The sequence below is a fragment of the Chenopodium album genome, chromosome 18, assembly GCF_948465745.1.
Source record: "Chenopodium album chromosome 18, dcCheAlbu1.1, whole genome shotgun sequence".
Lineage (NCBI taxonomy): Eukaryota > Viridiplantae > Streptophyta > Magnoliopsida > Caryophyllales > Amaranthaceae > Chenopodium > Chenopodium album.
Window position 1 is genome coordinate 36,385,529 of NC_137851.1, and position 10,961 is coordinate 36,396,489.

A 10,961-nucleotide genomic window follows, 5' to 3' on the forward strand; every position below is an offset into this window, starting at 1 on the left:
AAGAATAGTATTTAAATATTACGAAATAATACTTTGTGTAATTGCTTGAATAGTATTGAATCTAGAAAATTAGCATTCAAGGAATCACACAACCATTAGTGTGTGATTATTGTCTCAATGTGCAATTATTGAGTAGTTACATTATAAGGTGACACATAGTGCTCATGTGGCCTCAAGTCATATGGAAGGAACGGTGACACATGACGGTAGCATCTTGTCCCTTTGAGTTTTTAATAATATTATTATAGATGAGCCAAATAAAATTGCTATATTTGCTTCTTTAGTTCTATTGTAATATTCTTCACTATGAGATTGAATTGCTTCAACAATAGAATAAATTCCATTATCCCCCTTTTTCCTCTCAAACTAGGAGTTAGGTGTACAGGTGTCAATTCGGATAACTAGATGGAGTTTGGGTTGACCCACAACAAGTCGAGTATGTTCGGTTCGAGTATGTTCGGATTAAGGTTACCCTTTTATCCCACATCGGGTTGAGTCGAGTCAATTTCGGGTCATGGTCTGTCGAGTTGGGTTGGGTTTGGGTCGGATCATCAAGTTCAAAAAGAGTTTGACCGGGTTAATTTCGGTCGGATGACTTTGGGTGGGGTTGATTTCGGTTCCATTTAGTTTGATTCGCTTAAGGTCTGTTTAACTAAGATAGTACTATTGGGTCAATTCCGATTTAGATCCTTTTTTTGTTTTGCTGAAGTTTAGCCGAGTTGACCAAATTCAATATTCAAATAAAGTCGTTTTAAAACTAGAGTAATTATTAAGTTAATACCTTATTATTGGGTCACTATCAAGTCATCATTCATTCGTGTCATTTTTCATATTGTATCATTACACTTACGAAGTATTAATTTCTCATTATATAAGTTCTTGCATTATTTTATATCTTTAAGCCAAATTAAAATTTATGGATACTTCACCAATACCCGTAAGTTATTTTTTTATTCACCAAATACTCATGTAATTTTTAAAATTCACCGTATACCCTTGAGTTTAACAAAAATGTCACTAAATGCTCAAATGACTAACGAACGTTAACTCCTTTAGTCATTAGGGCTAAAAATTGCCACGTGGTAGGATTTTATTGGCTGTTTATGTTTTTTAATTTTTAAATAATAATTATTCATTTAACTATCAAAAAATAATAAAATAAAATTAAAATAAAACCACCCACTACAGCCAGCCCCTACCACCACCCTATCCTCGCCACTCTGCACCGGCGCGGGGGTCCATGGAGCAAATTGCGTCGGTGCCACCCTGAACTCGACACTCCAGCAGCCGGCGCCCCTCCCCTTGCCATCTCCACCCTACTAGCCGCGCGGCTCCCCTCCCCCTGCCATCTCCGTCGAAAACCCCTCCCTTCCCAGCCACCGGCATCCAAACTCTCATCCCTGCACCGGCGAACCCAAACCGCCCCTCCCCCTGCTATCTCCACCCCATGAACCACTACGCCAAAACCCCAAAATTAAAAACCCCCAAAATCAAAATCCTAGATTTTGATTTTCAGGGTTTTGGTTTTGGGGTTTAAGGGTTTGGAGGTCGTGGTTTCGGCTAAGGTGGGTGGCGGCTACGTGGAGGATGGTACATGGGCTGTCTTTGAAGGTTTTCGGCCGGAATGATTCAGTAATGTTCGACTATAAGGTGGAAAGATGGTGTGGGGTGTTTGATGGCGGTTCGGCAGGCACTACTGCAGGTGGTCGGCGTCGGTGGGGGAGGGAGCAGGGGGCTGGTCGGTGTCAAGAAGGCCTAGCGCCGGTGACCAGGGGATGGCCGGTGTTAGCGAGGGTGGCAACAAAAACAGGAAGCTAAGGTGGCTGGTTGGTGGGTTTAGGAGTGGTAGTTATTTTTTTTTTTTTTGAAATTTTTCTAAAAGATATTTTTCTTAATTTTTTTATATTTAATAAAATAATTAAAAAAATACCAATTAGGTGCTGTCACGTGGCATAATTAGCCCTAATGACTAAAGGAGTTAACCTCCGTCAGTCATCAAGGGTATTTGGTGACATTTTTGTAAAACTCGTGGGGATTTGGTGAATTTGAAAAATTATATCGATATTTGGTGAATAAAAAAATAACTCAGAGACATTTGGTGAAAAATCCGTAAAATTTAATTCGAATACAAATGAGACGATAAGTAATGAACTAATGGCAAATTAATAGATGACAGCCACATATGGTGATATAGAAACAAAAGAATGTCATCTTTTTAAGGGCTATTATTACTCTTAATCGTAAGATCTTACGAGCTACGAGTGTTGTTAGTTTGCTACTTCGGCCCTATTATTTTGAGCTTCTGGGCAAAGCAGAGCAGGAGTAAGCAGAGCAGAGAAGATTTTATTGACGATGATGATGATGATGATAATAATAATAATAATAATAATCGCATTATTATTATTATTAGTATTATTGTTATTCAATATTAATTATTATTATTATTATTTAATATTAATTATTAGTAAAATTACTATTAATTATTAATTATTATTATCTTCAAATATTATTTGTTGTTGTTGTTGTTATTATTATTATTATTAAATATTATTATAATAATTATTATTAAATATTAATTATTTATTATTAAGTATTATTATTAAATATTAATTATTTATTATTAAGTATTATTATTATTAAATATTAAATATTAAATATTAATTATTATTATTATTATTATTATGTATTCAAAAAAATATTTTATAATTATTTTTACTATTATTATTATTAACTATTAATTATTTTTATTATTATTAAATATTTAGTAATAATATTAAATATTAATTAGTATTATCATCTTTAAATATTAGTTATTATTATTAAATATTAATTATTATTATTATTATTATTAAATATCAATTATTATTATTGTTAAATATCAATTATTATTAATTATTATTAAATATTAATTATTATTTTTAATAGAGTAGAGCAAGCAACAGCAGAGCAGAGCAGATTTAAGCAGAGCAAATTTTAGTAGAGCTGTAATACTCCATATTTTTATAATATTTTTATATATAAAAATTATTATTTTATTTTTTTATAAATTAAAATGATTCATTTCATTTAAAAATAAAATTAATTATGTAAATAATATGTAAGTGTATTACATGAGTTATTAATTGAGGCAATAAAAATATTTTGAATTAGGTCAACTTTATTTAAATGATTGGACCAACTTGTTGGGAAATTAAGGACACTTAAGAGCCCAATAAGTTGGCCCCAAAGGAAGAAGTTAAGGGGGAGTAGGATTTAGTAATGGCAGTTTTGTACTTATGTGTTTTGTTTTAAAAGGGGCGTATAAGTACTTTAAAACCTCAAAAATTTCTACTCAAGAATCATTATTGTCAGATTTCACAAAAACTCAAAAAGTTTTCTCTTTATTTTTCCTCTCTTTTTCCTCTCCTTTTTCTCTCTCTCTCTTTCCCACGCCACACTCTCTCTCCTTTTCTCTTCCACGGGCGTTACCGTGTGCCACCACCGACCACCAGCGGCCAGCAACAGCATCGGCGACCACCTAGCTGGCCGTGGCTCTCTCTCCTCCTCCTCCTCCTCCCTCCATTTTCGATTTGATATTTTATAAAAAAAAAAATTCTAATTTAATTCTAATGTATTATTGTTTTTAAAGCATGATTTTAATTATATTTTGGTATTGATTTTGGGTGTATGATGTTGTTAAATTATTCATATTAATTTTGAGATTTTTATTTAATCAAGAACCCTAATTTATGAACCCTAGAATTTGGGGATTTTATGTAATTGGTTAGGGTTTAATGCTAGGTTGTTGTTATTGATTAATTCATGGTTTAAAGCCCTCAATTTAATGCTGTAATTTAATTATACACACTACCTTTTAATAATTGAGTTAGGATTTGATTACCCATAAAAGGGTAAAAGGTTTTAATGATTTAAATATGATTTTCTAGTCTAAAAGTGATGTTTAATATTAAATAAGTATGCTGGAATTTTATTTTAGTCATAAAAACTAGTCTTTTTTAAAGGATTTAAAGTACCCACTTAAAGAAAAGGTTTTATGGATTTTATGTCAATAAAATGGGTTGATTAGTAAGGTTTAAAGAGTATTATAGTTGCTGGAAATTTATGAGAATAGTGGATTAATTATAGTTATGTATTTTTCTTTGTACGAAGCTTCAAGCTAGGTGATTTCTAGCGAGTGTGGCCGAGTTTAGGCAATATTCAAGGTACGTATGTGTGCACAAGAATATTTGTGTATGCGTAGTATCATGTTAGGATTGTAAAGTATGATTTAAGTGATGAATTAGTACTATGTTTGGTTGATTATATGCTTGGAATTGATGTTGATTGAGCATTAATTATTATGCAAGCATAAGAACGTGTTATTTGAAGCATGATATAAGTTGAATATGTATGAATCATGGAAATATGTTTTATTTTTAAGTACCAAGAAAGCATGAAATTAATAAGCAAGACTTATGTATGTTTAAAAAACCTATAATTAGAATTATTGAGCATGAATCATGAATTTAATTCTCACCCATTTATTATTAGTGTTGAGTCAAGAAGCTAGTTTATTTATTTACTCGCTCAAGTAAGTTGAGTTTGACTCAAGGAAGTTTAGTATTGCTTTTTATGCACCAAGGTAGTAATCAAGCAATTATGTGCACAAATCTAGGCAAGGAACCTTAATTAAAATAAATATTATGTGCTCACTAATTAATTCAAGAATGAATTGGAAGTATGTATTGAATGTTGTTATGTTTATTCTTGAATGATTGATTGGAGTCATCACAAGTTAAATTGGTAAATCACGTAAAGTGTAAAAGGATAAGCACCAAAACTCTTGAAACGTATATACCTCTAGTATGAGCATCAATCATCTAGGGGAGTTATGGGGTTTTATATTTAACCATAGCTTCTATAGGGGTACAGGACGTTGTTCTTTATTTATTATTATGCGCTGGAATTCTGTCACAACGTGAAACTAGTTGGTATTCACTTAGTTAGCTCCCAATTGAGGGGTCCCTTATTATTAAAGGATAGTTAAGGCAAGGAAACCCGTTTGATGTGTAATCCAAAGCTATTGATAATAATTAATATTGTTAGTTTTGAGTCAAAGGTAAGTTGACTTGTGATTGTATGGCGAGCATGTTTTAATTAATTTATTGATGATATGATATTCATGTTAGTGTGATGCATATGTACTCAGCTTTTGTTGATTCGTACTTTTGTGTGGCTTTCCTTTGGTTGCCTTACTATGACCTATTTATATGGTGAGTAAAGGGTTGAAAAGTGGCAGGTACTTGAAGTATGAAGAGCATGATGGGAATGAGTGTAGAGAGTTACTTGTTATGCTTTCCTAGTTTATGTATAGAATTATTGAATTATTGATTATAGACTAACATTGTTATGTTTATTTTTAAGTTGATTTTAAAAGGGCCATGTTTAGATTGGTTCCAACTTGTGAACAATTTAATTTTACTTTTGTTTTGAGGTTGTGAACTCAAGTTTTATTTTAAAACTTGGTTTTTATTTAAGTCTTCCACTGTGTGACTTTGAAAAATAGCCTTAGCCATCATCATGGGGGTGGTAATATTTTGGATATTTCCTAAAAAGGGTTTTATTTAGAGTAGGAAGTGTATTTTTAAAAAAGGGAATTTCCAGGATATTACAAGAGCAGAGTAGAGAAGAGTAGGACTCCGCAGAACAACTCAAAAGAACAGGGCCTTCCTCCCTTTTTGTATACTTGCAACAGTTTGACTTTTACATTATTAATTTTACTTTTTTTTATCAAGCCAAATGTAGCTCCATTGGTGTGACTTTTGCTTGTTTGTTTATTTTTGTTATGCAATTTAGGTTCTTGCTTAGGATCTTTGAGGACAACTTTTTCATCTTTGCCCCCTTGAATGTACATGATCGTCTAATCAGATCAGTCTTCACGATTAGCTATCGTAAACTCCATCTCATGAGCTCGAGTCACTAAGTCGTAAAATTATAACGATTGAATGTTTATAAAGTACTATTTGAGACGAATCAAACAAGACCCACATGATTATGGCATGTCTTATATATTGGGATTTAATTAGAAGATTCCCTTATTATCTTATAAATAGTGTCAAAAATTGAAACGTAACCAATAAAAAGGAATGAAGGGAGTAGTATACTATATATTCTTAAGAGATATGATAAAGGAAACAAAAAAGTCTAAGAAAATATGGTTTTTGAGAAAAAAAAAAGGAACCAAAAATTGATACGTGTCATTCCCGGTGCCTGTTTTTAATATTAAAGTTATTGGTTATTGATGTTTATCATACATTAAACTAGATGTATGCTCATGTGATGCTCAATATTTAGTTATTGTGATTTCTAGATCATTGTGTTATTTTTTTTAAAATCACATTAGTTATTTATTACTACGTAAATCATTTTTTTTTAATTTACAATCTCATTCGGGTATTCTATAAATAATTTAAGTTGTAATTTTTTTTCATTTAGATTAATGAATAATATCTATAATATCAACAATTATTTTTACTCCATACTCTCTCGCATTTAAATAAGGAAAACGTTTTGACTTTTTGCACTATTTGTCTAATTCAGTTTGACTAATGTTTGTTATTTATACATAACGATAGATATAATCTTGTGGGTACTTGTTGGAATTTTCTCAATAAATATTTTATTAATATTCAATTACGGTTAACTGGTGGTTGTGATGACTAAAGAGAACGGTCAAATTTTTTGTGGAGAGTAAAAGTGTTAAGTTGAGGTGAAATCTATACTAATCTATTAACTATTACTAAAACAAAACATTGTTAACATCATCAATTTTGACAATCTTACGTGTCATTCTCACATTAAATTTTTTCCCTCCAATTTTATGTATGATGTCATCTATTATTAATGATTTTTTTTTAATTTTTAATCTAAACTTTTGACTTTAATGCATAAATGTCTATTAAAATTCAATTAACCAAGTTTCACTCCTAAATTATAGTTTCACATACCTAATTTGTTTGATGTTTGATCGTGGTTTCAATTTTATTTACTTTCCTTAAATGTACGTGTAGACACTTGATTGTGTCTCCCTAAAACCAAACCTAGTGATGAGTATCATTTACGGTGAAATGTTGAATAGTCTCGTAAATTTCCCTTTCTAACCTTTCCTAAAATGTTTTAAGCCAAAATCATTCATTTCGTGCCTTTAAACCCAAAATAATTCATTTCGCGTCCCTTAAAATCATTCATTTTGTGTCCTTTTTATAAAAATGTTTAAAACAGTTTATTTTAGTCCATAATCTGGGTCCAATGATTTTATAGTTAGATGGGGTTTGAAAACAATTAGTAATACATGCACCATGGGCGCCGCCCAGCCCAGATGAATCCGTGCCCAATAGAAAGAAGCCCGCCCAACAAAAAGAAGCCCAGTCAATTTTTTTGTTTTCACCATTGAATTTTGATATTATCTTTTTTCTACCTCTAAACTCTTTGAAAACCTAAATTAAAACTTTCAACAATCATTTTTTATTTTTCTTTCTCCTCATTTTTTTTTTCTTTTTTCTGAAGATTATTTTTTGTTTTCCTCATTGACAATTTTTATTCTCCCTTAGAAGCTCTAAATTATATTTTTCAACAATGGGGAAAACTCTACTTTCTATATCCACTTTAATATAAAGTTTCTTGTATTTTGTTTTAAAAGTACTGTGATTATTACCAAAGAAAGCTGTGAAACTTTCTCTCTCTAGAGGGTGCTTCTCTCTCTAAACCTTTGCAGTGGCGAGGAAACGAGTGAACAAGGATTCTTCTAGAGTGTGAGAAAGCCATGAAAAAACTGAAATTCGTGAAGGAATTGAGCTTGCGAATCCATTAACCACGGTTTCGAAGACAAAATCGAGATTGACTGGAGAGGGTATTCCGCAGTTGAACTTTGATGATGCTAATGAATTGGAGAATTTCATCCTATCTCCTGCTCAATCAATTCAAGAATTGATTCAAGGGTCTAGGCAGAAATCTCAGCTGAATGAATGGTTGAATGTAATTGCTCCTTCGGGAAGTGGTACTGTTCGATCGGAGGAAAATAGAGCATCTGTGACAGAGGTAAGCAATTCAAAACCTCGTTTGCAATTGCCTTTAGATGATGTTTCTGATGAACTTGATCACTGGAAATTGGGGGTTGTTACTTTTGTTATGAGTAGTAATCCATATCTCTCTACTTTTCTGGGTTTTTGTAAATGAATTTGGGGAGAGAAGAATGTTGACAAGGTAATTCCGCTGAAAAAAGGGGTTTTCTTGATAAGATTCTTGAATGTTGAGGCGAGAGATAAGGCTTTGAATTCATTGCATGTTATGTTTGATAGACGCCCTGTATTTCTGAAATAATGGGTTGATGGAATGGAGTTCAATGTCTCTGAATTTTCTAAAATTCTAGTATGGGTTCAATTTCCTAATGTTCCATTGAAATATTGGGGGAAATCTTGTTTGGAGAAGATAGTTGGGTTAATTGGTAATCCAATTAAGCTTGATTTTGCTACTCAATTGAAAGACAGAGTTGCTTATGCTAGATACTTGGTGGAAGTTGAACTGAAGGGAGAATTTGTTGAGAGTATAGAATTTGGTACTGAAACTGGGGAGATTTTTCAACAGAAAGTAGTTTGTGAATGGAAACCCAGTAAATGTGATGCTTGTCAGAAGGTAGGGCATGTGAGTAAGGATTGCAAGGTGGTGAAAAAGATTTGGCAATCTAAGAAGGTACAGATGCAGGCTGGTGGAAAGGTGCAAGATACCCAGGTTGACAAAGTGAATAATGAAGGGAATGAGGAGGTGGACAAGGGTGATTGGAAAATCACTCAGGATAAACATAGAAGTAAGGTGCCTGGAGAGAGTGCGGTTTGTCCTATACCTATCAGGAATTCATTTGCAAATATGCAGATGGATGAGATGGTTCAGTTTGGAGATGTGAATGAAGCTCGAATTGAGGTCTTGGGTACTACTCTTAGGAAGGGGGTAGATTTAGGCCTAGATTATGGATAATATCCTGATTTGGAATGTGAGGGGCTTAAATAGACTTGATAAGAAGAAGGAAATTAAAAACTTCCTTATGCAGAATAAGATTGGTTTGTGTTGTTTGCTGGAAACAAAAATAAAAGTTGGGAATTTCCCTATTATTCATAATAATATGTTCCAAGGATGGTGCTTAGCTTCTAATTTCAGTAAGGTGAAAGGGGGAAGGATCTTAGTTGCTTAGTTCCCTGGGTTTTTGCAAGTGAATGTTGTTCATACTGCAAAGCAACTGATGCATCTAACTGTTAAGAATTTGTCAGTAAATGAATCTTTTGCCTTTACAGTAATATATGGAATGAATGATGGGAAAGAAAGAGAGGGGTTACGGGAAGGAATAAGGGGTATTAATGATAGTATGACTGGACCCTTGGCTATTTCTGGTGATTTCAATTGTCCTCTCAACTTTGAGGATAGATTGGGAAAAATCATCACTCAAGGGGAAGCTGTTAACTTCAGAGAATGTGTTCAGTATTGTGGGTTGAGTGACATAAATAGAATGGGAGCAACTTATACTTGGAATAATAAGCAGCTAAATGAAGATAGGGTGTTTAGTAGAATTGATAGGACCATGATTAATGAAGATTGGGTCATGTAGTTTCCTGAGTCCTATGTGCATTACATGTCAGAGCAATGGTTTGACAATTGTCCAGCTTTGTTGAGATTGGTGGATCAGAAGTGTAATAATAGAAGATCCTTTAGGTTCATGAATATGTGGGCTGATCATTCAAAATTCCAAGATATAGTCAAGGAGGTGTGGAGTAATAGAGTGAAGGGTATTCCAATGTATAGAATGCTGGTGAAACTGAAGAACTTAAAGTATGAGTTGAAAAAGTTGAATAAAACTGAGTTTGTTGAGCTGGATATTAGATACTTAAAGCTGAAAGATGAGATTAGTGAGATTCAAGATAAGTTACAAAGTTTCCCTATAAATGAGAACTTGAGAAATTTTGAGATAGAGAAGTTAAGAGATTTCAAGAGGTGAAGAAGCACTATTTCTCTGAGCTTAAGCAGAAAGCTAAGATCTCTTGGCTTCAAGTGGTGATAATAATACTGCCTTTTTCCACAGAAGTATTAAGCTGAAAAAGTTCAAGAAGAAAGTTGTGGCTGTGAAGAATGAGATGGGGGTGGATTGTAATAGTTCTGAAAGCATTGTTAATGGCTTTGTGGATTATTATAAGAAGATCTTAGGTACTGATGTTGGGGATAGAGTGAAGGTTAATGTGGATATTGTTCAGAAAGGGTATGTGCTTAATGATGAGCAAATTAAGATCATTGGTCTCCCTTTCTCTAAGAAAGATATCAAGGCAGCTTTGTTCTCAATCCTTGATGATAAGGCTCCTGGCCTAATGGGTATTCAAGCTGTTTTTTCAAGAAATCTTTGAGTATTGTTGGTGAGGAACATACTGCTGCAGTTTTGAATTTTTTTAAGAAAGGTAAGCTGCTCAGGAAGGTGAATTGCACTACTTTGTCTTTGATTCCAAAGATAGATCAACCTAAGTCTGTTGTGGATTTTAGGCCCATTCCCTGTTGTAATGTGGTGTACAAGTGCATTACTAAGCTTCTGTGCCTAAGATTAAAAGCAGTTCTTCCTAATCTTATCTTTCAATCTTAGACTGATTTTGTTGAAAATAGGCAAATCATTCATAAAATCTGCATTATTCAGGATCTGGTGTCTCATTATGGAAGGAGTAATGCTCCTAGTAGCTGTCTCTTGAAGGTAGATATTAAGAAAGCTTATGATTCTGTCAAGTGGGAGTTCCTTGAAGAAATGTTGAATGCTTTTGGGTTCCTAGAGAAGTTTATCAAGTTGGTGATGACCTGTGTTACATCTGCTACTTTCTCTTTAAATATCAATGGGGGCTGGAGGGTTTCTTTCAAGGCAAGAGAGGGCTGAGACAAGGGGATCCAATGTCCCCCTTTCT

General features: G+C 33.1%; 1 protein-coding gene across 1 annotated transcript; it reads left to right on the forward strand.

Annotated features, from left to right (window-relative positions):
* Window positions 1-8,370: 8,370 nt before the first annotated feature.
* Window positions 8,371-9,634, forward strand: LOC145592095 (uncharacterized). Its single transcript, XM_081648562.1, has 2 exons — window positions 8,371-8,962; window positions 9,324-9,634. The coding sequence occupies exons 1-2, from the start codon at window positions 8,371-8,373 to the stop codon at window positions 9,632-9,634; spliced, it is 903 nt and encodes a 300-aa protein (XP_081504688.1).
* Window positions 9,635-10,961: the final 1,327 nt, after the last annotated feature.

Excerpts from the sequence above, each read along its gene's own strand:
- LOC145592095 (XM_081648562.1), top strand. The coding sequence starts at position 8,371 with ATGGAGTTCAATGTCTCTGAATTTTCTAAAATTCTAGTATGGGTTCAA. Across the intron at positions 8,963-9,323 it reads AGCTCGAATTGAGGTCTTGG|TAATATATGGAATGAATGAT; the intron begins GTACTACTCTTA and ends TTGCCTTTACAG.